General features: G+C 37.8%; 1 protein-coding gene across 1 annotated transcript in view; it reads right to left on the bottom strand.

Annotated features, from left to right (window-relative positions):
* ATP10D (ATPase phospholipid transporting 10D (putative)) overlaps positions 1-27,479 on the bottom strand; it is an 88,323-nt gene that overhangs the window by 35,506 nt on the left and 25,338 nt on the right. Inside the window, 7 exon segments of the mRNA XM_060012603.1 lie at positions 6,440-6,672; positions 17,962-18,214; positions 18,335-18,462; positions 18,870-19,001; positions 19,292-19,398; positions 25,918-26,003; positions 27,146-27,350. Coding sequence (XP_059868586.1) covers positions 6,440-6,672; positions 17,962-18,214; positions 18,335-18,462; positions 18,870-19,001; positions 19,292-19,398; positions 25,918-26,003; positions 27,146-27,350 — 1,144 coding nt within the window.

A 27,479-nucleotide genomic window follows, 5' to 3' on the forward strand; every position in this document is an offset into this window, starting at 1 on the left:
CTTCATTTCGTTAAACACGGTCCTTCTCACTCTTATTTAGAAGTACTAGTTTTAATGAAAGAATGTTGTACTAGAAATCTGTAGTATGCAGTCAACTGCTTTACAAATTTTTCAGATGAGTCAAAAAAGGGGCCATCTCCTCTGAATCAAGTTTTCACAAAAGTGCCACTGTATTCTAGAGGAGTCCTGACTGCAGAAAAGCCAGGAGAGGTGATGGAGAGAACAGAGTAAAATACGGAGATGTGTGATATTAGATTCAGAGTGACCGTGGCTCGCATCTTATGCTTAGGAGTTTGGTGAGATGTAGCACAGCCTCAATAAGAAAAGAGCACAGGCTGGGAATCACATGGGTTTGGGTTCAGGTCCTAGACCCACTGCATACCCTCTAGGGGCCTAAGGCTGCTTACTTAACCCTCTGAGCTTCATTTTCCCTCTTCTGAATAATGGTAAAAAGTACACCTACCTCACAGGGTGGCTGTATAAAGTAAATGAGAGAATGAGAGACATGAGAACAGCACAACAGAAACCCAAATAATTTAATGTTCCTTCTCCTTCTCGAACGATACACTCACCTTCGGGCAGGTTACCAGGCTAACAATGGGTTTCAAAGGTCCCAGTTTTCTGCTGTCACAAGGCATTCTTAAATTTCTATCTAAAAACAGCATCACTTGCTCCGTGATATTTGACTTAGCAAAATTTGAACCCTGTTGCAGTTTGATGGAGTTCGTAAGCACTTGTAATCTGATGGCCGTTCATTAACGAGTTGGCCACATTTCCTCCCATGTCTCACACATAGTAACACTGAGCCAGTGCCTGTGCTGGGCCCTCAGTGACTCAGAGAACCATCCTTTCCTTGAGGACCCCCTTGCCAAAGTCAGCAGAAGAGAGTGGCAACATCTGAGACTTCTTTCTCACTGGATACTCAGGAACCTTGTTGCATAGGATTAATGAAGGTCTATGATGATACTGTCATCTAGTGAGTGTGACAGACGCCATGGGTTGGAGCAGTATTTCCAGAGGCATCCTTCTCAGAATGTTTATGCGAATTAAGCAAAACCCCAAGGAGTTCCATACTGAAATAAATTTAAGAAATGTTTAAACAGTGCTTTACTGTAGCACTTCTCAGAGCGTTTAATGGGTACCAGGAATCTCCAAGAAGAGGCTAGTATGTGCAGGTCTCCCTAATTTTATTTTTTAGGGACGTTTGCTCTTTGGAACGTGATTAGGATTGAGTTAGGGACCTTAGAAGCAAATAGTGATTTCATTGTGCCAATGATCTCCGCATTGACTAATAACTGGCTTCAGAACATAAGGACTCTACTGCATTTTGAAGTTACTCTAAGGCTAATGAAGATTTGTAACTTCCGTCTTTGTGACAAAGACATAAGTCAATCTAATAAGTCATTTGGGGAATTGAAGAACCTGTGCTGTGATCATGAGAATAAAAGAGATCCTGGAGCTGACCAAAGCTGGGGCTCTGGTCAGCAAAACTGTGTTTATAAAAAGTACTGTCAAAATAAATGTAAGAAACTCCGGACCATACAAGACCCTAGAAGCATCATAAAATAATATAAAGAAGAGCCCAGAAGAAGATTTAAGGAAAGATACATGTCAAAATGAAACTGCAGGAACAGAATGTTCTTCCACTTTAGTTGCTGTCTCTAAAATAAGTTAATCCCTAGTGACTAAGATATTCAGTTGCTGAATTGAGGAGAAAGTATAGTGTTATCACATGCAATTCTTATCTGTAAGATTATATCACAGGTGTTTTTACCTAAGATCCAAATTTTCCTCTTGGAGACCTTCTATTACAAAATTGACTTTTGCTCTTTTTTTTCTATAATGGACAGATCCTACCTTCTCTGAACTCCGATTACTCCAAGAACCAGGCCCAAACCATCCAGCTTTAAATGATTCCATGCATATGTACTCTCCCCACAGGGTGTGTAAGTTCCTCTAAAGGAAGGACCATATCTTATAGATTTTTGTACATTTTTTTAAATTGAAGAATAGTTTATTTACAATGTTTCAGAGGTACAGCAAAGCGATTCAGTTGTATCTATATCTATTCTTTTTCAAATCCTTTTCCATTATAGGTTATAAGATATTGAATATAGTTCCCTGTGCTGTACAGTAAATCCTTGTTGCTTATCTATTTTATGTATAGTAGTTTGTATCTGTTAATCCCATACTCCTAATTTAACCTTTTCCCCTTTCTTCTTCCATAACCATACGTTTGTTTTCTGTCTGTGAGTCTATTTTTGTTTCGTAAATAAATTCATTTGTATCATTTTTTTAGATTCCACATATAAGTGATATCATGTGATATTTGTCTTTCTCTGACTTACTTCACTTATTCTGATAATCTCTACGTCCATCCACATTGCTGCAAATGGCATTATTTCATTCTTTTTTATGACTGAACATTTCTCGTAGATTTCTGGATCCCCAACTCAGTAACTGGTACATGGATAAGCCATAAAATGTTATTGCTGTACATTACTATCAGACACTTGCTGGTTTTATATTCCATAAAGAAGGGGGTGGAGAAACAGATTGAAAAGATGTTACTCCTTAGAAAGCAAATACATAAACCCCTCCCACTTGACCTCAAATAGACATTTTTTTAATGCATTGAAAATGTGTACTCCTAATTAGGGAATACAGAACACAATGTGAACAGCTTCCCATAATTGAACTAAGCCTTATCTTAGTTCTAAGATAAGCCTTATCTTAGGAGTCCAACATCTTTGTCCTCATTTTAGATAACATCTGGCTACTTGAAATTTTAGATTTACCCCCATGATTCATATTATGCTTTCCTACCAGCTTGCAGATTTCACATTCACCTTTCTTTCTTCCTCTCTCCCCCCTCCCCCCACTCCTTTCTTTCTTTCTTTTTTTCACCCTATATAAATCCAAATTAAACAAGCAAATGTTGGCCAAGACTTCTCTGCCATCTCATAGTGTCTGCCAAAGCTTTTGGGTAGCCTTACTATATACTGAATGTTAAATTTGTTTTAAAATTGAGTGATTAGGACGCATTTTAATTGTTTATGCGAAATCTAAAATGTCCACGGTTTAATAATGGACAAAGATACTCCGCGTGGGAGATCAAGTTGACCAAGCTCTAATACTGTGCCCTGCTCCTCCCCTAGCTCCACCTGTACCTGAGGGTTTTATTTCATTTCCCACTGCCATCCTCACTTTAAATATAGACACAAATGCCTTCTCCTTCAGATTCCTAAATACCACAGACCTGAAGAAAAAAGACAAAGGCCAATAACTGCACATGGACAGCTCCTCCTCCACACGATGTTCTCCCCAGTTCTGTGGTTCTGAGCCTTTGCATATGCTACACACTGTCTGCCCCAAGTGCTTTTCCTTCATTTTCTACTGTGTAACCCCCTACTCATTAGTCTAATCATAAGTTACGTTTTATCTCTGTTTTGCAGCCTTTCTTGATCTCTTCTCGCCCCTGTAGAGTTGATCATTCCCTTCTTTGTGCCCTCACTATGCTCTGAATTAACTACCATTACTGCATCTTTAATACAGGGTTATCTTTATTTACTCATATGTCTGCTTCCTCTACCTAGAACAAAGATGAAGGCTGGGGGCATGTTTTATTCATTTATATCCCTGGTCTAGTATTATGCCATTGTCTTCCATTAGTCCATTCATTAATTCACTTCTTTTATAAACATTTATTGTTGATCTATGGTGTCAGGCACTCCTCAAGGAAAGAGGGGTGCACAGAAGAGATGGGATCCCAGGTATGTGGCACTCACATTCTAGGTAGGGGAAGCACTAACCTCTAAACATATAAGTAAATTGCTTCTAGATTGAGACAAGAGTGGGAGGGATGGAATGTACTTTGGATTGCGTGGTAGGTAAGATTTACTGAGGAGGTGACATCTGAGCTGAGACCTCAGTGAAAAAAAAGGAAACAGCCATATAAAGATGTAAGAGGACAACACTCCAGGTAGAATGAATAGCATGCTTGCTGAATGAAAACTTCTAGAGGATTAAAGAAGCATAAAAACACTGACTTAGAAAGTTAAGGCTTCTATTTCTAAAATAGGTCACATGAACCCGGGACTCACGGTCCTCAATGACATTCTAACTCCCAAAGCCGGTGCACCCTGGCCGGCACCCTGACCTCAGATTCTCGCTCTCTGACTCTCACCTTGCCTCCCCCATGAAGGGCGCCATCTTCCAACCTTCCACTTCTGGACATCACAGCTCTCAGTGTGCTCTCAAGCTGGTGTTCTCAACCTGGGCTCCATGGATGGACTTTTAGAATCATATGCACAATTTTTACAGATGCTAATTTTTCAGGTCAAAGGATCTATAGCTTTCTCAAAATAATCGTTAGTCTCCAAGAAGGATAGAATCGGCTTGTCTACAGTAAGAGTGAGAGATGGTCTCATAATTCAAGGAAGACCTCTTTATCCTATATGTAAGGGTGTAGTATTGAAAACACAAAACAGAACAGCAATCCCAGAGCATCTATATAATCAGCATGACACATGGCATTGGAGTACAGGGCAAGTGAAAACATGAACTGAATGGGAAGACTGAGCCTGTTGAGCAGTTTCATATAACCACCTTCACGATACCTTATTGAGAGTGGACATGCAAGGCACTGACCTCAGATGCCGGGGATTCAAGATGATTTAAGTCCTTGCTCTCAAGGAGCAAGGTCTATGTCAGAGGCAGAAACAAGGCCAATGTCATGAGGACTAAGGGACTGAAGGGCAGGAGGGACTGTGTAAACAGAACTTAGAAAAGACAGTCTGAGAAATCTTCAGGAGAAATGATATTTAAAGAAGGAAGTATTTCATCAGATCTGGTAGACAGAGGTAGGCAGTGAGGGGAGAATAAGTTTTAAATGGGAAATGGTACAAAAACCATAATGACTTTAACCTAGGAAACAATCCTTTGTTCCAGGAAGAGCGTGAGGCTGGATCAGGAAACCACGAGGGAGACCATGGCACAGTCCAACCTGGTTGCTAATACCCTTGACTTCCAACCAAACATGTGTCACTATGTGGTTAACTTCAGGTGGGTAGGAAATAAAAGATCACCAGGGCTTCCCTGGTGGCGCAGTGGTTGAGAGTCCGCCTGCCGATGCAGGGGACACGGGTTCAAGCCCCGGTCCGGGAAGATCCCACATGCCATGGAGCGGCTGGGCCCGTGAGCCATGGCCACTGAGCCTGCGCGTCTGGAGCCTGTGCTCCGCAACGGGAGAGGCCGCAGCAGTGAGAGGCCCGCGTACCGGAAAAACAAAACAAAACAAAAAAAAAGATCAGCAGAGGAATGGGCAAAATTGATAAAATAGAAGAAAATAGATACCTATTTCTGATACAGCCTGAAAATCAGTACAGAGAAGAGGTGGTGTGCATTCTCCCCCCACCCTTTTTTTTCAGAAGTTGGAGAAAAATTAAGTCCAGATGTTTGGCATAGCTTGACATATGGCAATGATAGAATATAACAGGTATGATATCCTTAGAGCCACAGAAATGCACAGGACGAATTGCAGTGAAATGATCTTCCTAGTTGCTGAAATTGTACATTTGGTGGAACTTTGAAAAGAGCCAGATTCCCCTCAAGGCCTTTCCAGGACGAATGAGATCCCTGGGGTCTATTCAGATCATATCTCTACTCTGAAATTCTATATAAATTCAATGGAGAAACACAAAGTTTCCCCAAAGCTGTTTCTTTCTTGTTATGTAACTTATTTCAGAGGTCACCAACTGCTTACCAGTCTCACAGCTGGGGAATCTTCATCTTGGTTAACACAAGAGTTAATGAAACGTGGAAGGCAGTTGAAATTTTATAGAATTTTAAGTATAGCAAAACGTTTGATTTCTAATTCTTTCACACGAGTATTTTTCCTCTTTCCCATCTTCCACATGGTCCTTTTTCTATGTTTTCCCCTCAGAACTCAAGAACACACCCTGTTGAGCTCTGATATAGAAATATTAGAAAATTACCTTCTCAGGACTAGGAATGGGGAAGAGAGCACAGATTTGGTGGATCTGGGGGAAGACTGCAAAGAGATAAAAAGGCCTTGGAGGATACCAAAAGGCTTTTGAACTTCCCTATCAGTTAGACACACTTACCTGTCTATAGATTCCTCTGTGGTAGTTTTGCTGGTTCTGAAAGTGAGCCATGATCCTTAAACCAAGGCTACTTTCTCCAGGCTATCAACCCTGGCCAGAAATATTATGGTTTTTTCTGAAATGATATACTATCTCTCAACACTGAATTATCTCCAAAATTAGGATATTGTATGTGGCAGTCACACTGAGCTGCACTTATGCAGTCTCCTCTCAGGTAGAAAAGACAACAGCGTTTGGCTCTATTCTAATTACGAGGATGTTCTTTCATTATTAACCGTGGACAGACAAGATTCACGTCATGCATTCACACTTACAATGGGGCTACTGAAAGCAGCCTGTCTGGAATGAGGGACTTCACTGGCTCCACTTCCTAGAGCAAAACAGCTCCCAGTAAGATGATCTGAGGATATACTTCCTAAAGGTCCACTGCGAACCATCCTGCAGCTGGGGGCCCCTGGTTTCGCCATATTGCTGAGGGAGCCACTGGGAGTGTCAGCAGAATCTTCATCTTCAGAGGCAGCTTCCTGATAGGACTCTAGCCTCTTGGCTGGGGGATAAAAATCACACCGGGTCATTCCCTGAGAGGAAACTCTTGCAGGTTGAGTATGTCAGGCATTTACTTAAACAGCTATTTCACACCATCTCCTCCCATTTTAAACCTGGCCTCCAAACTCCTCCAATACTGAGTGAATGGACTTACATCATTGAGAAAAGTAGAAGCAATCAGAGAGGAACTCCCTTCTCTCCCCATTGTCAAATCTACCAACCTATCTGCATCTGTACCCAAACCCTCTGCCCTCCCTCATACTACTATGGATGAAGTTTCAAACACCAAACCCTTCACACTGTGATCTGCATGCCCTTCTCAAGCGCTTCACTCTTAACAACTCTCCCCTCTTTTACGTTGTCTCTCAACTAGCCTCATGGCTTTCTATATCTCTCCACGGACACTGCTCTTGTCAAGGTTGTCAATGAGCTAGTTCCAAGTTACCAAACCCAGTGACTGCATCTATTCATATCTTTTTTGAATTCTTAGCAATATCCAACGTCCTCTCCTTTCAAATGTCTCTTTCGGTTTCTCTTGATACCAGGTGTACTGTTTTTCCTCCTGCTTCAGTGCGGCTACTTCTTAGTTTCTCCTGCTGTCTCCTCTTCTCCTCAGTCCTCAGATACTGGATGGCTGCAGGAGCTCCTTCCCTTCACTACCTATATACTCTTTCTTGGTGATGTCATCTGGTCCCCCCCACCTTTGAAATATCATCTCTGTGCACAAGACCCCCAAACCTATTCCTTCAACTCTAACCTCTAATTAGAATTTAGACTCAGACATACAACTCTCTACTTGACATTTCCAGTTGGATGTCCATGAGGCTCTTCCAGCAGATATCTGCATGGCTCACCCCCTTACAACTTCAAGGAGACTTCGAGGTATCCCTTTGTCAATGAAGCCTTCCCAGATCTAACCACACTGTTTGTTACATATCCTACCCCAGCACTTAGCGCCATCTACACATCATATACCTTATTTTTAATTTTTTGAATCATCCATTACAATATAAACTCCAAAAGGGCAAGGAATTTTGTCTTTTGTTAATCTGATATTCCTAAAGCCCAGAGAAGGGGGTGATACATACGCAATAAATACTTGTTGAATAAATAAACAATGGACATCTTAAATTTGGTATATGGTTAAATGTAGACTGCTTCCTCTCTTCCTCCAAATCACCACCCCCGCCTCAATTACTCTTTCTCTGGTCTTTCTCATCTTTGTAAATGGTACCTAAATATCTACCTAGCTATTAACACCAGAAATTGAAGATTCTCCTTGATTTGTTTTTTGTTCCCTACGCCGCCCCCCACCCCCACATTCAGAGCATCACCAATAGCTGTCTATTATTCATCCAAAATATATCCCGAATATCTAAACTTCTCTTCACCTCCATTACCTTAATCCAAGCCACCATCATTAAAACAGTAGCTAGAGTGATCGTCTAAAACATAAAGCAGAGCAGACCACTCCCTGCACAAAACTTTCCAGCGGCTCCACAGTTCCCTTAGAATAAAATCTGACCTTCTTATCCTGGTGTACCTAACTCAAAATGATCCAGCCTAGGCTGACCTTTCTTTTTTTTTTTTATGGTACGCGGGCCTCTCACTGCTGTGGCCTCTCCCGTTGCGGAGCACAGGACCGGGGCACGAACCCGTGTCCCCTGCATCGGCAGGCGGACTCTCAATCACTGCGCCACCAGGGAAGCCCCTGACCTAACTTTCTTGCCGCTCCTTCTTCTGCACTAAATCCAGCCTCACTGGCCTTTCTTTCTTTACTTTGAATATTGCCAAGCTCATTTCAGTCTGAGGACCCCATACTAGCTGCTCCCTCTGACTGGAAGGCTTTTACCCCTGAATTCAAAGATCATGTCATTCAGATCTAGGCTCTGATATCCCCCTTAGAGAAGCCGTGCTCAACCATCCAAAGTAGCCTTCTGCTCATTCTATATTATATCACCCCATGATAATTTTCTGCATAGCACTTTTCACTATTTAATATTTTTTATTTAAAAATTAATTTATTTGTGACGATTTTCTCCGATATAAGTTCTACGAGAGGAGGGGCCTTGTCTGTCTTGTTATATGTGCTTGTTTGGATTGCTAGTTGCCTGTATTCAGGCTAAGTCTAGCTACTGAATAAAGTATAGCTTTTGGCAAGTTAATTTATAAAGTAAAGAATATTTGCATATCCTATTTAATAGTTTTTGTCTATACTTTTTAAGGACAAGGAAAGGCTAAGATTCTGGGTTCTAGAACTAACTCTTCCGAAGACTAAGTGGCTTTTCAGCAAATCACTTGCTCTTGCTAGGCCTCTGTTTTCTTATTAGAAGAATGAATAATCTGGACGCAATGACTTCAAGATCCTTTCCAGTTCTGCAGTTCTGTAAGTTTCATTATATTCTCTGCCTAAAAAGTACAGACTATTTCCCTGTATGACATTTCAGCTTCAAAAACAGATACACTTATTGCGTCCCAGACATTCTGAAGTTCTCCATCCTTACCTGTGCCTTTGCTCAGGATGTCCGTTCTCTTCCTTTCTACTTACATCAATCTTGCACATTTTTAAAGGCTTGGTTCAAATGCGAGTTCCTCACTGAAGACCTCTGTGACTACACTGGCTCTCATCCATACCACTCATTGGTACCACTGAGTGGTACCATATTGGTACCACAATTTCCACGTACTACTGAATGCTACTATGTGTCAGGCATTTGTCTCATTTAATCACTATAACAACCCTCGGAGGTAGATATTATTAACACCTTCATTTCAGAAATAAAGAAATCAAAACTAAGTAATTTTCCCCATCTCACAAAAGTGAAACAGATCAGTCTTATAACCAGTTATATTAAAATCTACAGCCAGCACTATGAGTCTTCATGCTATATTGTTTCTAAATGTAGCCCCAAAAGTTAATATGTATTATTCCTTATTATTTCACATGGTCAATATCCCCTGCTCGATTTCAATGAGTACATGTTTTGCAGTTTAAATAATGAGTAATGAGTAAATGAATGAGTAATGAATAATGAGTAAATGTATGAATAGACATATGAATAATATCCTTAGCATCAAGGGGAAGTTGCAGGGTAGGGAGTTAACATTTATTGAATATCTCCTTTTCATCAAGAACCTTGCTAGGTCCTTTATTTTTTTTTTAACTTTTTATTATTTTTTTTTTTCCCCTTCCTTTTTCACACTTCCTTTAGCTTACGTTGATAATAATTGGCCACCTGGCCAGGACCACTGTCTTTGATTGTGTGGGCTGTGCTAGGTTCTTTATATAAACAACTATATATATAACTGTATCCATATATATTTTGTTTTTATCTTTAAAATAATGCTATTGTACATACTAGAAACTATCACTGTTCCACTTGGCATCTGAGAAAAGTAAAACAGTAAACAGTTTGGGTGGGTAGAGTTAGAATTTGAATTTGGGTTTTCGTGACTCCAGAGTCAGTACAAGTATCCATTGTGTTATATGTCCTTAGCAGTTACTTGTATACAAGAGGTTAGCTCAGTGATTCTCAGCAAGGGGTGAATTTGTCCCCCCAGTGAACATTTGGCAATGCTTGTACACAATTCGGTTGCTACATCTTGGGGAGAAGTGCTACTGGCATGTGGGCAAAGGCCAAGAATGCTTCTAAACATCTTAAACAGCTCCCCATAAGAAAGAGTCATCCAGCCCACAATGTCAATAGTGCTATGCTGATCAATCCTTGAGCAGCTAAAGAAATTTACTGATGATGTGATAGCATTTTAAGAATAAATAATTAGAATGCTACACAACATATATAAACATGAAGGCTATACGTTAGGAATTTCCCATAGCCATCATTAGGGAACCAGTCATCGTGCAACTGTGTAATTAGTATAAGGCCAGATGGCTGAGCTGTTACTGTAGGACAAACTTGCTCAATAAGTAGAACTGCAAGAGAGAAATTTAGAAAGACCTGGAGTGACTCAATCTTTAATAATTTTGTGGAAAGCTATGAGAAATAAATCAGTAAAGTTACAATGTGATTCAGAAAACACAGCTACTAAGACCCATACTCTTAGATTCTGAAAAATTTTTTAAAAATTGGGTATGAGGTTTATTATTATACTGATAAACAAAATCTATGCAAATGATCAAGACTTTTATTATGTCTCGTAAAGTAGATTCTAGTTAGTTCCATGAATGCCTCAAAGTGGCAAAAGAATTCTTGCTTTCCAGCTCGTAAGAGAAAATATACAAAGTCTGTAATCTTTCCTTTGTCTCAAGGTAGGTACTACGTTGACTACTTTATTTCTCTCTTATTTAATCTTTCTCTTCTCTTCCAATTCCCCTCTTCAAATATCCAGTAACCTGCTCACAGCCTATAATTTACATTTATTTGATATCTGGAAGAAGTGAGCATGAGACTCTGGAACAAAACATTTACCACACGTTTCAATGTGCTCTCCAAAGGGCCAAACACAAGGGTGAACAGCACAGGACACTCAGATTAACTTCTTTCAACTATATCATCCGCATATCCTCAATCAAACATTTTGCTATGAACTAATCCCCCAAACATTTCCAGCATTCCAACTTTCACCTGCTTGTAAACAGCACACTCAGCTGAGTTTCTTTCAACTGTATCATCCACATATCCTTGACACAAAACCTTTCATCCTAAACTAATTCCTCACATTTCCAGCATTCCAGGAATCTGTCCAGTATCTCCAAGCCCCAAACCTTGATCAGGGCAAATCCACCTCCAAAACTGACTGCCTGAAAATCAAAACAATATGGAAAGAGAACACTGACCTTAATCGTACAGCACTTAAAAAGATATTATGTTTCCATGCCTGTCTCCCACATTGGACCATGAGTTCCTCAACACACAAGCCTATTTCTTATTTTGACAACAATAATTATGACAATACTAGCAGCTAATACTTACAAAGAATTTATTCTGTGCCATGCTCTAAGTGCTTTCATGATTTATCTTCTCTTATCTCTTAACCACCCCATGAAGTAGATCTATTACTGATCCTTTTTATTGTGGCCCAGAGAAATTATATAAATTGCCCAGGGTCACACAGCTTGCAGGCAGTGGAGATGGGAATCAGACTCAGAAGGCTTGATCCCCAAATCCTTGTTCTTGGAAACTACTAAATGATGCCACCATGTGCATCAGATTCACAAACTGCATCATAAAAGCACTGTGTAGACACACCCAAATTGAGGGACATTCTACAAAATCCCTAAATAATGCCCCTCAGAACTCTTAAGGTCATCCAAAAAAAGGAATGGCTAAGAAACTGTCAAATCTAGAGGCACCGAAATGATGACTAAGTGTTACGTGATTTCCTGGATGGGATCCTGGGACAGAAAAAGACCTTTGGTAAAAACTAAGGAAATCCCAATAAAATATGGATTTCGGTTAATAATGAAGTATCAGTATGGGTTCATTACTTATGACAAACGTATCTTAAGATTAATGTAAGATGTTAAGACAAGGGAAACTGGGCAAGGGAGCATACCGGAACTTTCAATAGTATCTTTATAACTTTCTGTAAACCTAAAACCATTCTAAACTAAAAAGTTTATTATTAAAAAAACTTTCAGTAATCTTTTAAAGGAGGTTAAAAAATGTTTAACATACATATAAATCACGTGGGGATATTGTTAAATGAAGATTTTAATTGAAGCTTTAAATAGGGGCTTGAGACTCTGCATTTCTAATACACACCTGGGTGTTGATGATGCTTAGTCCATGGACCAAATTTATAAGTTACAAGGTTTTAAAACAAACAATGGTGTCATCAGATGTGTTTAGTTCAACTGCATAAGGGTAAGGGGTTATTTCCCAGCAGCAACGTTTTAAATGGAAATATCTCCTAGTCAATTCTTTTGCCAAAAAATCCTGAAAGCTTAACTAAGTTTCATTTCAGTGAAATAATGTCTCAGGGTTAAATCTGGGGAAAACTAGCCCCTATCATTACTAACTCCAGCATTTAGAGAAAGAGACAGAGAGAGACAGAGAGAGACAGAGAGAGACAGAGAGAGACAGAGAGAGAGCATGTGCTTGTGTGTTTGTGTACATATACTTGTTTTAAAACCATTACTGACAAGAGACCAGGAGCTCTGGATGTATCTGTGGTAGAGAAGTGTTCAGAGGCAAAGTCAGCACCTCATAGAGGTGGTGTATGTAACACTCCATGGCTCACAAACAGTTATCTCATCAATTACAGTTCAGCCCGGATGGCATTTAATTCTCAGTCACTCAGTAACTTCCCTGCACGAGGGGCCACAGAGAAGTACTCACTGGGCAGGAGCGTGTATATTCAGGGACAGGGGTGGGAGAGGGCTGGTATTAGCACTCTTAGATGCTACAAATACAAAATTTAAAACCCAACAAATATAAAAAATAATGCAGTGCTTCCTGCCATATATTTTGTGAAACATTACTTCTGTAAAATACTTCTCAAAAACAGGGATCTACAATCAGATAATCTTGGAAAATAATAATCTCACAAATGGACAGAGGGGTTTACCTACAGTGATGTTCACTGCAGCATTGTTTGCCACAGCAGATGACTGTTGACAACCTAAACAATGGTTGGTTAGTTACATAAATTTTGGCAGTCATTACAGTGCAATATGGCATAACCATTAGAAAAATAAGGAGAGAATGGAAAGGCGATCATGATGAAGTCTTAAGAAAAATGGTTATACAAGTCAAAGCACACTGTAATGCTATTTTGTTTAAAAAACATATATATTAATGTTTACAGGAAAAAGACTCAAAAGAAATGTGCTAAAAGGTTAATAGAGGTCCAATCAGTTTGGTGGGAGTTTTTTTTTTTTTTAAATTGGGGTATACTTGCTTCACAATGTTGTATTAGTTTCTACTGTACAGCAAAGTGGAGTTCTCTCTGCTATACAGCAGGTTCTTATTAGTTATCTATTTTATACATATTAGTGTATACATGTCAATCCCAATCTTCCAATTCATCACACCGCCACCCCTACCCCCCGCTTTCCCTCCTTGGTGTCCACACATTTGTTCTCTTCATCTGTGTCTCTATTTCTGCCTTGCAAACTGGTTCATCTGTACCATCTTTCTAGATTCCACATATATGTGTTAATATACGATATTTGTTTTTCTCTTTCTGACTTACTTCACTCTGTATGACAGTCTCTAGGTCCATCCACGTCTCTACAAATGACCCAATTTCGTTTCTTTTTATGGCTGAGTAATATTCTGTTGCATATATCTACCACATCTTCTTTATCCATTCGTCTGTCAATGGACATTTAGGTTGCTTCCATGTCCTGGCTATTGTAAATAGTGCTGCAATGAACATTGGGGTACATGACCCCAATGTTGGGGTATTGCTACTCCAGCTTTCTTTTGATTTCCATTTGCATGGAATATCTTTTTCCATCCCCTCACTTTCAGTCTGTATGTGTCCCTAGGTCTGAAGTGGGTCTCTTGTAGACAGCATATATACGGGTCTTGTTTTTGTATCCATTCAGCCAGCCTGTGTCTTTTGGTTGGATCATTTAATCCATCCACATTTAAGGTAATTATTGATATGTATGTTCCTATTACCAGTCTTAATTGTTTTGCGTTTGCTTTTGTACGTCCTTTCCTTCTCTTGTGTTTCCCACTTAGAGAAGTTCTTTTAGCATTTGTTTTAGAGCTGTTTTTTTTGGTGTTGAATTCTCTTAGCTTTGCTTGTTTGTAAAGCTTTTGATTTCTCTGTCAAATCTGAGTGAGATCCTTGCTGGATCTACCCAGCAAGGGTACTATTGTTGTAGGTTCTTCCCTTTCATCACTTTAAATATATCGTTCCACTTCCTCCTGGCTTGCAGGGTTTCTGCTGAGAAATCAGTCGTTAACCTTATGGGAGTTCCCTTGTATGTTGTCATTTTTCCCTTGCTGCTTTTTAATAATTTTTGTCTTTAATTTTTGCCAATTTGATGACTATGTGTCTCAGCGTGTTTCTCCTTGGGTTTATCCTGCCTGGGACTCTCTGCGCTTCCTGGACTTGGGTGGCTATTTCCTTTCCCATGTTAGGGAAGTTTTTGACTATATTCTCTTCAAATATTTTCTCTGGTCCTTTCTCTCTCTCTTCACCTTCTGGGACCCCTATAATGCGAATGTTGGTGCATTTAATGTTGTCCCAGAGGTCTCTTAGGCTGTCTTCATTTCTTTTCATTCTTTTTTCTTCTGTTCCATGGCAGAGATTTCCACCATTCTGTCCTCCAGGTCACTCATCCGTTCTTCTGCCTCAGTTATTCTGCTACTGATTCCTTCTAGTGTATTTGTCATTTCAGTCATTGTGTTATTCATCTCTTGTTTGTTCTTTTAATTCTTCTAGGTCTTTGTTAAACATTTCTTGCATCTTCTCGATCTTTGCCTCCATTCTTTTTCCAAGGTCCTGGATCATCTTCACTATCATTATTCTGAATTCTTTTTTCTGGAAGGTTGCCTATCTCCACTTCATTTAGTTGTTTTCCTGGGGTTTTATCTTGTTCCTTCATCTGGGACGTAGTCCTCTGCCTTTTCATTTTGTCCATCTTTCTGTGAATGTGGTTTTCTTTCTGCAAGCTACAGGACTGTAGTTCTTCTTGCTTCTGCTCTGGTGGGAGTTACTGATGGCTTTAAAATTTTCTTTTTTGGCTTATCTGAAATTTTCTAAAATATTGCTTTTGTATTAAAAATGCAATAAAAAATATGGAACAATGCAGAATATCATATCCAGTATGATTAGCTATTTTTCACATTGTATAGTGATTATATGATACTCAATGTTTTATCCTTCATACACACAAGTAACAACAAAAGCTGGCTTAAAATATATTTACCTAAGAGGAAATATAGTATATTTTTAAAATTCTGGGCAGGTGGATGTCTAAGTTGAACACTACTGGCAGAAATCATAATATCTGTAGTCTTAATAATAGACATAATAATTGATAAGACTGATTTCATAAAAATATAAAACTTCTCACAAGAAGTGACACCCTAAGCAAAGTTAAGAGGCTGTGGTAGACAGAATTCTAAGATGGCCCCCAAGATTCCTGCCCCACCCCTGTGTACACACCCTGCAGGATAGCATCTCACTTCTATGATTAAATTATGTTACCTGACAAAGGTCAGAGGATTTGGCAGATATAATCAAGTGTCTAGCCAGTTGAATCTGAGTTAATATAAAAGAAGCCTATCCTAGGTAGCTTGACCTCATCAGGTAAAAAGAGGTGCCACAACTTACCTGAAGTCAGAGACTCAAAGCTAGAGGTTCGGCTGGTAGCCTTGAAGAAGTGAACTGCCATGCTGTGGAGAGGCCACATGGCAAAGGGATGGTAGGCCACCTCTATGAGCTAAGAATGGCTCTAAGCTGACAGCCAGCAAGGAAGCAGGGGCCTTAGTCCTACAACCTCAAGACACTGACAACTCTAAAACCAGGAAACCAAAACGAGGACCCTGGGTCGCAGATAAGATCATAGCTCCAGCCAAAACCTGTATTTCAGCCAGGTGAGAGGCTCAGAGAGGACGTAGCTACATGCACCCAGACTCCTGACCCATAGAAGCTGTGAGACAGTATGTTTGTGTTATTTGAAGCCATCAAATTTGTAGTAATTTGTTATCAAATTTGTAGTAATGTGTTATGTGGCAATAGAAAACTAATACAGTGATAAATGATGAACCAAGAAAGTATTAATATTTGCCACCTACAGAAGAAAAGGATAATATCAAGGTTGATACTCAAATTATTTAACTGGTTCAATACAAGTGCACAAACGAAAATAGACATGGGCCACAGACAACCTAGACTGGGGCATACAAGCTGAACATCAACCCTGCCTTAATAGATAAAACCCTCCTACAGATTACTAAGAATAAGAAAAACTCATTTGTTAAATAGGAAGACATGATCACTCTACCAAGGATATTCAAATGGCCAGAAACATATAAAAAGTTAACAGTTAAACATCTCATTACTAATGAAAGAAAAATTAAGACAATGAAGTGCTAACTATGACTACAAAACTCACAAATTAAAAAGAATAAGTTCATCCCATTATGGCTGGGTGTGAAAAATAGGTGTTATTTTTCTGGGTTGTGAGAACATAAATTAGCACAGTATTTTATAGATAAATTTTGTAGGATCTATAAAAATTTTATATGTGCAAACCTCTGGATCCAGTTGCTAGACATGTATCTTATAAAAATAATTGCACAAATATGTATGTAGAGAAATGCATATTGCATGATGAATTTTATTTTGTATATCATAATTTTTAATCTTGTCTGTCTCTTGCCTTAAACGCTAAGCTACATGAGATCAGGGACTCATGCCACATATTAGGAGCTCACAAAATATCTGTTGAATGAATAAGGAATGTTAATTGCAAGTACTGTTATAAAAGCAAACTAAGTTTGACCACATATAATGCAATACCATGTACTTAACGTGAAGTCATGAACTGACTTGGAAAAAGGTCCATGAGATAATGAGGAATAAAAAAAGCAAACTGCAAAGCATTATTACAACATATTATAACTTATAAAAGGGGAAATGTGCAAATATGTATTTTCACATATACAGGAATATGCATAAAGAAATGGATGGTTATATATTCACCAAATGATTAATGGTGGTTAACTTCTAGGTTAATTTGTTTTGGACATTTCTCATAATTACTTTCATAGGAGTACACTTACTCTTATAAATAACAAAATTAATGAAGATCAATTCTTTAAAGGAAACTTACAATTTATATATTTACTTCCTTAGCCTCAGAAGTTCAGTTCATCTTATTTCTTCTTAAACTAGGTATTCTCAGCCAACGACCAATGAATACCTATGGGCTGAATGATGGGGTCTGGGGAAACTGTTGTCCCTTTGGAATTATTTTCAAAATATTTTTCAGGGAGATGGTCCATAGTTTCATTAGATTCTCAAAAATATCTATAATGCAATATCATTGTCACCAAATCCAACCCCCAACCTTCTACGACTACTGGTAATTTACTTTCCTTTCAGAGAAACCATGGCAAAAAAAAAAAAAAGGAAAGAAAAGAAACCATGGAAGTAGAATCTTTGACTTTGACCCACTAACTCCTGACCTACTAACTTCTGACCTAACTTTTAAAGGGACAACAATGAAACAATGCACATTTAGAGGAGTTAAGTACTCAATGATTAAGTACAGCACTTCTGTGCCAGAATTACCAAGTCATTAAGTGGGTGCAAAAACGACCAACCTTAAGGCTGGTTTTCACAGAAACCCAACACTCACCATTTTCTTCATGGCAGTAATCAAAGCCTGCCACACTACATCTTCGAAAAACCATCTTATTCTCAGTCAGGGTTCCTGTTTTATCAGAAAAGAGGTACTGAATCTGTCCAAGATCCTCTGTGATGTTCAGGGCTCGGCACTGAACAGTAGAATCCATTTTCTCATTGTAGAAATCCACATCGCTTTGAATAAAATATATTTGTCCAAGCTTCACAATTTCAATGGAAACATAGAGAGAAATGGGAATCAAAACCTAAGAAGAGCAAAACAATTTTAAAAATGTTAAAGGTGGAAAAGAAGGGATGAAAAACCATATAGTGCTGGATAAGTAGCCAAGATCTTAATATTCTATGATGAGTACAATAGAAATTACCTGTAACAAAATGATCATGGTCCAAAACATATAGAATCCTCCCAACACTGGTGATATGACATGTCCATCAGGCTCAGGGATGTTAAAAAAGGGTATGTTTTCATATCTGCTCAACCAGATTCCATGACCTTTCAAAAAATGTACAGACATCAAAAGGATGCTATGTATATATTATGCAAATATAGAACTTTATTCCTAAAGAAAGAGAGATAAGAGTATTGGTTTTGGTTGAACACCAACCGTTTAAGAAACAAATTCAAATTCAAACGGTACACATTTTCCTGTCTCTGTCTCTCTCACTCCTTACATCTCTTCCCAGCTCGCTTTAGTACCGTGGCCATGTGTAACTGGATATAATCAATATTAATGCTTTTCAGGTTAGAGAATGAGAGAGACAAAGATGTGAAGAAAGCAATTATTGGCAAATAAAACCTCCCGTACAAAAGTCAAACTTTTTCATAAATTTCATTTTGAAAATACTTTTAAATAAATATCTTGCTGAAAAGATGTCAGCAAATAATCAAATTCTACCTACCCAATGCACCAGTTAAACACATTATAACCAACAGCAGGACACAGCAGAGGACATCTGTATTTGCTCTTCTTTCTAAGTTGCTGCGTTTATACCTTGGTCCGCTGTTGTTCAGCATTGCTTTGGTTTCATGGCCTACATGGGTAACACAGTATGTGAGAAAATGTGCAAACTAAAGCCAGGTAACAAATATCATATTTTTATATCTCGCTGGCAGACAATTTAATGAAGAGTAGTTATGCAATATACTTTGTTAATTTAGCTTCTTTTTGTGATCTCTTTAGAAAAACAGAGACCAATGATTAAGGTTATCAAGGCAAAATTTCCTTTCTGCTTCTAGAGATTACATTTTGAGTAAATGGAAAATGTTAACTTGCAGAAAAGCACAGAGGAGATGATGGTGAAAAGTCAGAAGTATAACCAACCTGCATAAACCACAATGCCCATGACAGCCTCTGTGTTTCTAATGGTGCATCCTCTAAGTAATAAATTCTCTTTACTGAGACCCACACGTTCTTTGTTGGAGTGTTCTCTATAAGAAAGACAGCATATAAGTTTATTTTTAAACAGCAAAAATGGGCATGTAAAAATAAAAATGATTTTTGATTATTCTTGATTACAGTATGAAGTTAGGCAGTTCACAGGAAAAGATGCAAATCTCTGATGCATTTGCTTTTGTTATTTCAGTTACCCACTTTGGCTGGAGAAAAAAGACACAACAGGTTTCTAACACTGCTTTCTACCATTCATTGTCAACTTCTAGTATTGATGCTACAAAAATTAGAAAATATTCCAAATAAGGAAACTATTTCCTCTAGTAGAAACTGTATTTGGGGGTAACTTAATAGCTGATGAGGGAAAAGTTCTTGATGGAATTAGAAAATTCCCATTTTTGACCCTGGTGAAATCAAGGATTACTCTTAGGCAATGATAGCCAGTGGATAAAATCATTAGGTGGAAGGCTGGTGGGGAACTTTATAATGAAAGGATAAGGCTGACAACACCAATCTTAACATAACTACCAACGGGACAAGGGGACATCACTGGCCTCCAGCCTCCAGAAGTTCGAGGACAGAAATTGCTCATCTCCCTCGGAACCTAATCAAGGCTCTAAGAGGGCAAATCAAACAGGGGTCTGTGGCATCAGGGGAACTGTGAAACCTCTGAAACTGTATGCAATATTCCCCTGTGTGCGTCTATATACATTTGTCATTTTCTAGGGAGAGAATTTCTTTCATCAGATTCTGAAAGTGCCTCTGGACAGTTTTCAGGAAATAAGGCCAGAGAAACATGTTAACCACCAATGCAAGGATGCAGTTGGCCAAATCTGCAGTGGTAAGCTCTATGGGCAAGATGACCTGGTCTATTCAACAAATGAGTAGAATGAGGAGGGGGGAGCAAAAGGAGTGGTAGAGGGACTCCACCCTCAGGAAGGACGCAATCAGCTCAATCTAGAATGTGGTAAATTCTACAAGCTAAGTGACCCCATTTCTTCGGAGGGGAAATTTAGAGACATATCAACCAAATGCAATGTGTAGACCTTTGTTTTGATCCTGGTTAGAATATACTGACTCTAAAAATTTTTTGGAGATAATTGGAGAAATTTGAACAAAGATTAGGTATTAGATGCTGTCAAGAAATTGTTCTGAATTTAGTTAAATGTGATAATGATGTTATGGGTATTTTTTTTTTAAGTTTTTTCCTGCTGTATATTCATAGTGAAGTATTGACATTGAAATGATGTGATGTAGGTGCAGGGAAGGAAGTGGAAGGATATTTGAAACAAAGTTGGCAAAATTATGAAATAGTTAAAACTGGGTGAGGGCTCATGGGTGTTCATTACACTTTTCTTCCTAATTTTGCATGTTTGAAATCTTCTGTAAAACAGTTTTAAAATTATCAAAGTAATTACTTGATGAAATTACTATAGTGGCAAAAATACAGAGCAAACTCATTGGAAAATTTTTAAAGATAAGCAAAATGCAACGTATTTCACCTATTTTGTGAAAATGCATTCTTAATTTCAGCATTAAAGTTAGTTTGTTTTTTAAGCAATACACTTCAGTCTATAAGTCGTTTCTTCTTTATTAAGTATAGGAAGATTGTCATTGTATCTGCTACCCATGCTATCTGGATTACAAGGAAAAGGAAAAGCTCTTCAAAAACGGTTTCCTACCACAAAGGAGGAAAATAGATTTGTCATTTCACTCCTCTAATTTGTAAAACACTCTAAGAGGTGTGTGCTTGCATTCCTTCATTTATATGGGTTTATGCACAAAGAGCAAACCATAGGGTCATGGTCAGAACTAGCAGTGTCCTTGGGTTTAACCTAATTCTGTTTTCTGGATTTACAGATGAGGAAATTAAATCCCAACATTCCCATTTCTATGTAGCATTGCCAGGCACGCATCCCAGTCTTGATTTGGTTCCTCATGAATATAGCAGTTGTTATCCCTAGAACCTTCACAGAACAGATATAATATACAAAAGAATATACAAAAGAACCAGTTCCAAAGTTCCTTAGTGTATTAAGATACACTTAATACAAATAAGTGATCCTTATAATATACAAAAGAACCAGGTTCCAAAGTTCCTTAGCGTATTAAGATACACTTAATACAAATAAGGGATCCTTATTTTTCACCATTACATCACTCTAGGTTACCGTCATTACATCAAAGCCCAGCTTCTATCTTGGTTGCACCTGCTCCAAACTCTAAACATGTCCTGCACTTGATGGGTGTGTATTTGGCACTTATAGCATGGGACTTTCAGATTCCATGTGAGACACTGACTGTCCACATGGAGCTCTCATCCATTCAAGAGCCTATGTAATATCTACCATGCGCCCAGCACACCCACCCAGATGCTGAGGATAGAAAAACAAACTTACACAGTCTTGCCTCCTGTGGTCTAACAGGAAGTGACTGATATAGAGACATGTAAGTAATAAAAATATTACAGGTGTTATTATAGAAATCTGATATTCAGCATACGATGTGGGCACAAATAGGGAAGAAGTCAGTGCTACGTGAGAGTAAGAAGACCAGAGAAGCCATCATTCATACAGAGAGTGAGCTTGAACATCTCAATTTTTGTTGATTTTAGGAAATAGGCTACACAGCAGGAAGAGGATAAGGAGCTAGTTTAGCAGATAAAAACAATTTCACAAAAAATTACTGTATCGTCCTGGGCTGACTCTACTAAATATACAGGCTCTGAGTCAGATTCTATGCAGAGTTCTATATTCCAAACCACACAGTGATAGACTAAAGTTCCTATTCTTTCCTGTCTAGAAATGTGCCAGAAGCAAGACTGACCTTGTCAGGGGGAGTCAGCGTTCCCAGTAAGAGGCTGTACAAACCTCAGCACCTGAGGTCCAGGTCAAAAAATGTCAGCCCTTAAATCTGACATTTACAAGAGGAAATTCTGTAAATACTCAGCAGCTGGAGAAAATACTACTAGAAAATGACTCATCCTAAGAGATGGCTTATGAGCACGTTTCTGATGACAGGAATATCTGCTAACGTCCCTTTATCATCTCGCCTCTTTATGATCTATTATATTGCTCACCTACCCTCCAAACATACTTAAACCACTTATGACTCCACAAATGCACTGTGGTCTCAGGCCCCTACACCATTACCTGTGTTGCTGCTCCCTTAACCTGGAATGTCAGCCTTTCTTTGCATTTAGTTGCCTGCCTGGTATCTTCTCATTCTTGATGATTTAATTCTAGCATTACCTCTTTACCTGGACCAAGCCTATTCCCTTTTCCCATTGCATAGCTTCCTGTGCCTGCCCAAACACCTGTCTGTATCAGGTGCTACTTAAAGATGCTACCACGATGTTCTAAACTTCCTTCCATGATGACTCTAACATTTTAAACAACTTGACTGAGGAATAACTAATAAAAATCATAATACATATACTGTACATATTTAAAGTGTAAAACTTGATGTTTTGACGTTTTCCCTGTGAAACCATCGCTACAATCAGGAAAATGAACATATCCATTATTCCCCAAAGTTTCCTTATGTCTTTCTGCAATCTTTCCTTCCTACCTTCCCCCTCCCAGGCACCCACTAATCTGCTTTCTATCACTATAAATTAGCTTTCTTTTTTGAGAGACTATATAAATCAAATCATATAGTATATATTCTTTTTTGTCTGGATTCTTTCACTCAACATTATTTTGAGATGCATCCACGTTGTTCCATGTACCACCAGTGAATTCTTTTCACTGCAGAGTAGCATTCATTGTATGGATATACCATTTGTTTTACCTATTTACCTGTTGATGGACATTTGGGTTGTTTCTAATTGGGGCTATTACCAATAAAGCTATTTTGAATGTTTGTGTACAGGTTAGTATATAGATAAATGTTTTCTCTTGCGTATATGGATATATGTTGGATAAATGTTTTCTCTTGGGTAACTTCTTAGGAGTGGAAAAACCAGATCACACGGTAGGTGTGAATTTAACTTTTTAGGAAGTTTCCAAACTATTTGCTAAAGTGGCTGTAGCCATTTCCACTCCTACCAGCAGTACATGAGAGTTCCAGTTTCTCTACATCCTTGTGACAAGTTGGTATAGTCAGTTCTTTTAATTTAGCAGTTGTAGCTCTGTGGTTTTAATTTGCATCTTTTCACACAGATATTTGTCATCCATGTATCTTCTTTGATGGAGTGTCTGTTCAATTTTTTTGATCATTTAAAAAACTGTATTGTTTGTTTACTTATTACTGAGTTTTGAGATGTCTTTCTCTATTCTGAATACAAGTCCTATATGAGAAACATGCATTGCAAATATTTTCTTCCAGTCTGTGACTTCTGTTTTCATTTGCTTAGCAGTGTCATTTGAAGATATGTTTTCATTTGCTTAGCAGTGTCATTTGAAGAGAATAAGTTTCTAATTTTGATGAAGTTCTTTTATTTAATTATTTTTGTCCTTTTATGGTTTGTGCTTTTGGTGTTATATCTAAGAAATCTTTGGCTAACACAAGATACCAAAGATTTCCCCTATGTTTTCTTCTAGGAGTTTTATAATTTCAGGTTTAAATTTAAGTAAGTACAGGATCCAGTTTTAGTTAATCTTTTTAAGTGGCGAGAGGTCTAAGTTAAAGTGTTTTTCTAAAGTATAGATGTATAATTGTTGCAGCATCATTTGTTGAAACAACTAACCTTTCTCCACTAAACTGCCTTTGCATCTTTGTCAAAATCCAGTTGCCCATTAATGCCTGGATCAATTTCTGGACTCTAACCTCTTCCACTGACCTATTGGTCTATATGCCAAAAACAAAATCTGGTGGTATTAGCCCTCCAGATCTGTTCTTTTTCAAAGTTGTTTTAGTTAAATGGTTCTTTCTATCTCCACATAAATTTTTAGAATAAACTTGCCAATTTCTAAAAAAAATAAAAGTAAAAAGTAAAACCTTGCTGGGATTTCAATTAGGATTACACTGAATCTACAGATCAATTTGCGAAAAAAATTGATGTCCTAACAATATTGAGTCTTTCAACGCATGAACAACGTATGTCTCTCCATTTAGTTACATCTTTAGTTTAACCCAACAGTGTTCCGTGATTTTCAGTATGCAGGTCTTTCATATCTTTTGTCAGATTTATTCTTAAGTATTTCAATTTTTCTGATGCTATTATAAATTGATTTTTAAAGTTTCTGTATCTGATTGTTCATTGCTAGTGTACAGAAATACAATTAATTTTTGTATATTGATCTTGTTTCCTACAACATTGCTAAACTCAGTTATTAATTCTAGTAGCTTTTTTGGTAGATTTCATCAGGTTTTCTACAAAGACCATCATACCATCTATGAATAAAAGACAGTTTTACTTCTTTATTACTTGATGCTTTTATTTCATTTTCTTTACATTAGCTAGGCTCTCCAGTACAATCTTGAATAAAAGTGGTGAGAGACAATATCCATGTCTTGTTCCTGATCTTAGGGGAAAAATGCTTACTTAGTCTTTCACTATTAAGTCTGATCCTAGCTGTATGGTTTTTATAGATGCCTTTCATCAGGTTGAGAAAGTTCCCTTCTATTTCCAGTTTGCAAAAGCGGAAGTTACATTTTGTCAAATGCTTTTTCTATATCCATGAGATGGTCACCTGCTTTTCCTTTTTCACTTGTTAATTATCATTTGTTAATATGGTGAATTACATTGTTTGATCTTCTAATGTTAAGCCAATCTTGCATTTCTGGTATAAGACCTACTGAGTCATTATGTATTAACCTTTTTTATATATTGTTGGGTTTGATTTGCTATAATTTGTGTAAATTTTTTTGCATCTATGTTCATGAGGGATATTAATCTTCCCTTAAATGTCTCTGTATTCTTTCGGTATCAGGGTAATGGTATCAAAAAATGATTTAGGAACTTTTTTCTTCTCTGCCATTTCCTCACAAGATCACCGCTATGAAGTAGGTCTAACTAACTCCTCTTAAAAATAAGGAAGGATAAAAAAAGTAACTTGGCTCAAAAAATAAAGCACTTAAGTGGCACAAGCCAGCCTGAATCAGATACGACCCTAAATTCTAGATGCCCTTGGAAAGGGATGTAGATGCCACAGGAAGCCTCCAGAATGAACACTGTTGTGGATTCCCATACTTTTTCTTAGATGTGTTTCAAAATCATTGGCTAACTTTACCAACTGAATTGTCCACCTACTCTAATTCTAATAGGATAGGAGGACACCATCAGCCTATCATGTCACTTAAGCTGCCCTGTCTGTCCAAACACTTCCTTCCCAATAACTAACATGTCTTGGGCTTAACATGGAGCTCATGTTAAGTCATTCACATACCACTGAAAGAGAGTCTAGGATTATTTTAAGAACAAGGTTTTTTTGTTTTAAAAATATACATAGGTAAATATCAAATAATTAAAATAAGCCAAATTTATCGGTGGCTTAACTTACAGCCTTTAGTGATTTAACTTGGTATAAGTACACAAAAGTTTTTTTGAGTTAAGCATAATTGCAACATACAGTCCCACTCACACCCACAAAGGTAAGTCATGTATCACTCACAGGAAGCCTCGGAATCTGCTGAGGTCATTGTTTGGACTTTCACATTCTATCCTACTGGAGAATTTCTCAGGATCAACTTCAGAGTCCTAAAAAATATTTATTTATTTATTATTTATTTATTTTTTAAAATCACCAAACAAAAATTCAATGTTAAATCTTGAGATTTAAGTGTTTATCCTTTCACCAATTGTTAAGATAAAACGAAGGCATGCTTGTCACAAAATTTGTCACAAGTTGCCCAAATGAAGGAAAGTATAGGCATAATTATAAATGAATAAATGAGATCAGAATGGTCCCAGAGTATCAATAAATATCTTCAGGTGATGGGAATGTCTGAATCATATACTGGAATCCATGCAGGACTTCCTGCAGGAGAGAGCTTCTCCTCCTACAGGGCACACTCTTTTATCTGGAAGACACTGAAAAGCTGAAAATACTTTTGTTGTTGTTCTTTAACCATATATGTAGCTTCTGAGATCACGTGTGTATTTATACATATATACACACATATATGTATACATATGAGTACTCTGAGCACGTATGCATTTGATCTCAGTAAACTTTATTTAAAAAATTAAAATATGCTAAATATCAATATGTCACAAAATTCTCTAATAGATCAAATATCATCATTTCCATTTTAAGATAAAGAAACTGAGGCATAAAGTGGTTAAGTAACACAGTAATTAAACGGCAGAGCTGGGATTCATTCAAACTCGTGTTACTATAACTTCAAAGGTCTTGTTTACCTCACCACAGCATGGCGAAGGGTCAGAGCTCTGTGGCATGAAAAGTTACAAATTTCTTAAAAGGCCTTGGTATATAAGTAATCACAGATTTTAGGAACAATGACCGATTGGTATCTCCAGCTTCAATCAGACATAACATATAAAAATCTAAGTTTAAGAAAAATAAGTTAGAAGTTGATTGTTTCTATTGCAAAAGAATTTTCCAAATTGCAAAATTTGTTGGGTTTCTTAAATTCAATTCCCAGAAATATATGACTGTCAGACTGAAACATCTGAACTCCGAAGTCATTAAATCCTATTATCTATAAAACATAGCACACCTCTACTGATATCTGGAACTGGATTAAGCTCTCTAGAATTCCATTTTGTAAAGGTAAAAATGAGTTTAAAAAGTCTCTTTATCTGTACATGTGAAAATGAGCTCAAACATCTTCTGTAAAGAAAACGTTTATGTCACCAATGGAGAACACATCATTTACCTGCTCTGTGTATCCCCGAACCACCTGCCTCTGTTTTAAATTGCTCTCTCCATCAAGACCGGAAGTCTCAATGTGACAGATTCCATCTGGATCAGTGGAAAAGAGTAAAACCATATCTGCAGGAATAACCTCGTTACAGGAAAGGCGAATAAAGTCCCCAACAGTAACATCTTTCCAGCATCTGTCGACATATTTTTTCTCTTTCCTAAAATAGAAAAAAAAAAAAGAGTTTAAAAAGAATCTCAAGCCAAAAACACACATAATAGTTTTTTTTTTAATTTTAGTATATAATTTAAAGTGTTAGGGTGAATTTTAATCTGTTAAATGCTAAAAG

The sequence above is a fragment of the Delphinus delphis genome, chromosome 5 (genome assembly GCF_949987515.2).
Source record: "Delphinus delphis chromosome 5, mDelDel1.2, whole genome shotgun sequence".
Lineage (NCBI taxonomy): Eukaryota > Metazoa > Chordata > Mammalia > Artiodactyla > Delphinidae > Delphinus > Delphinus delphis.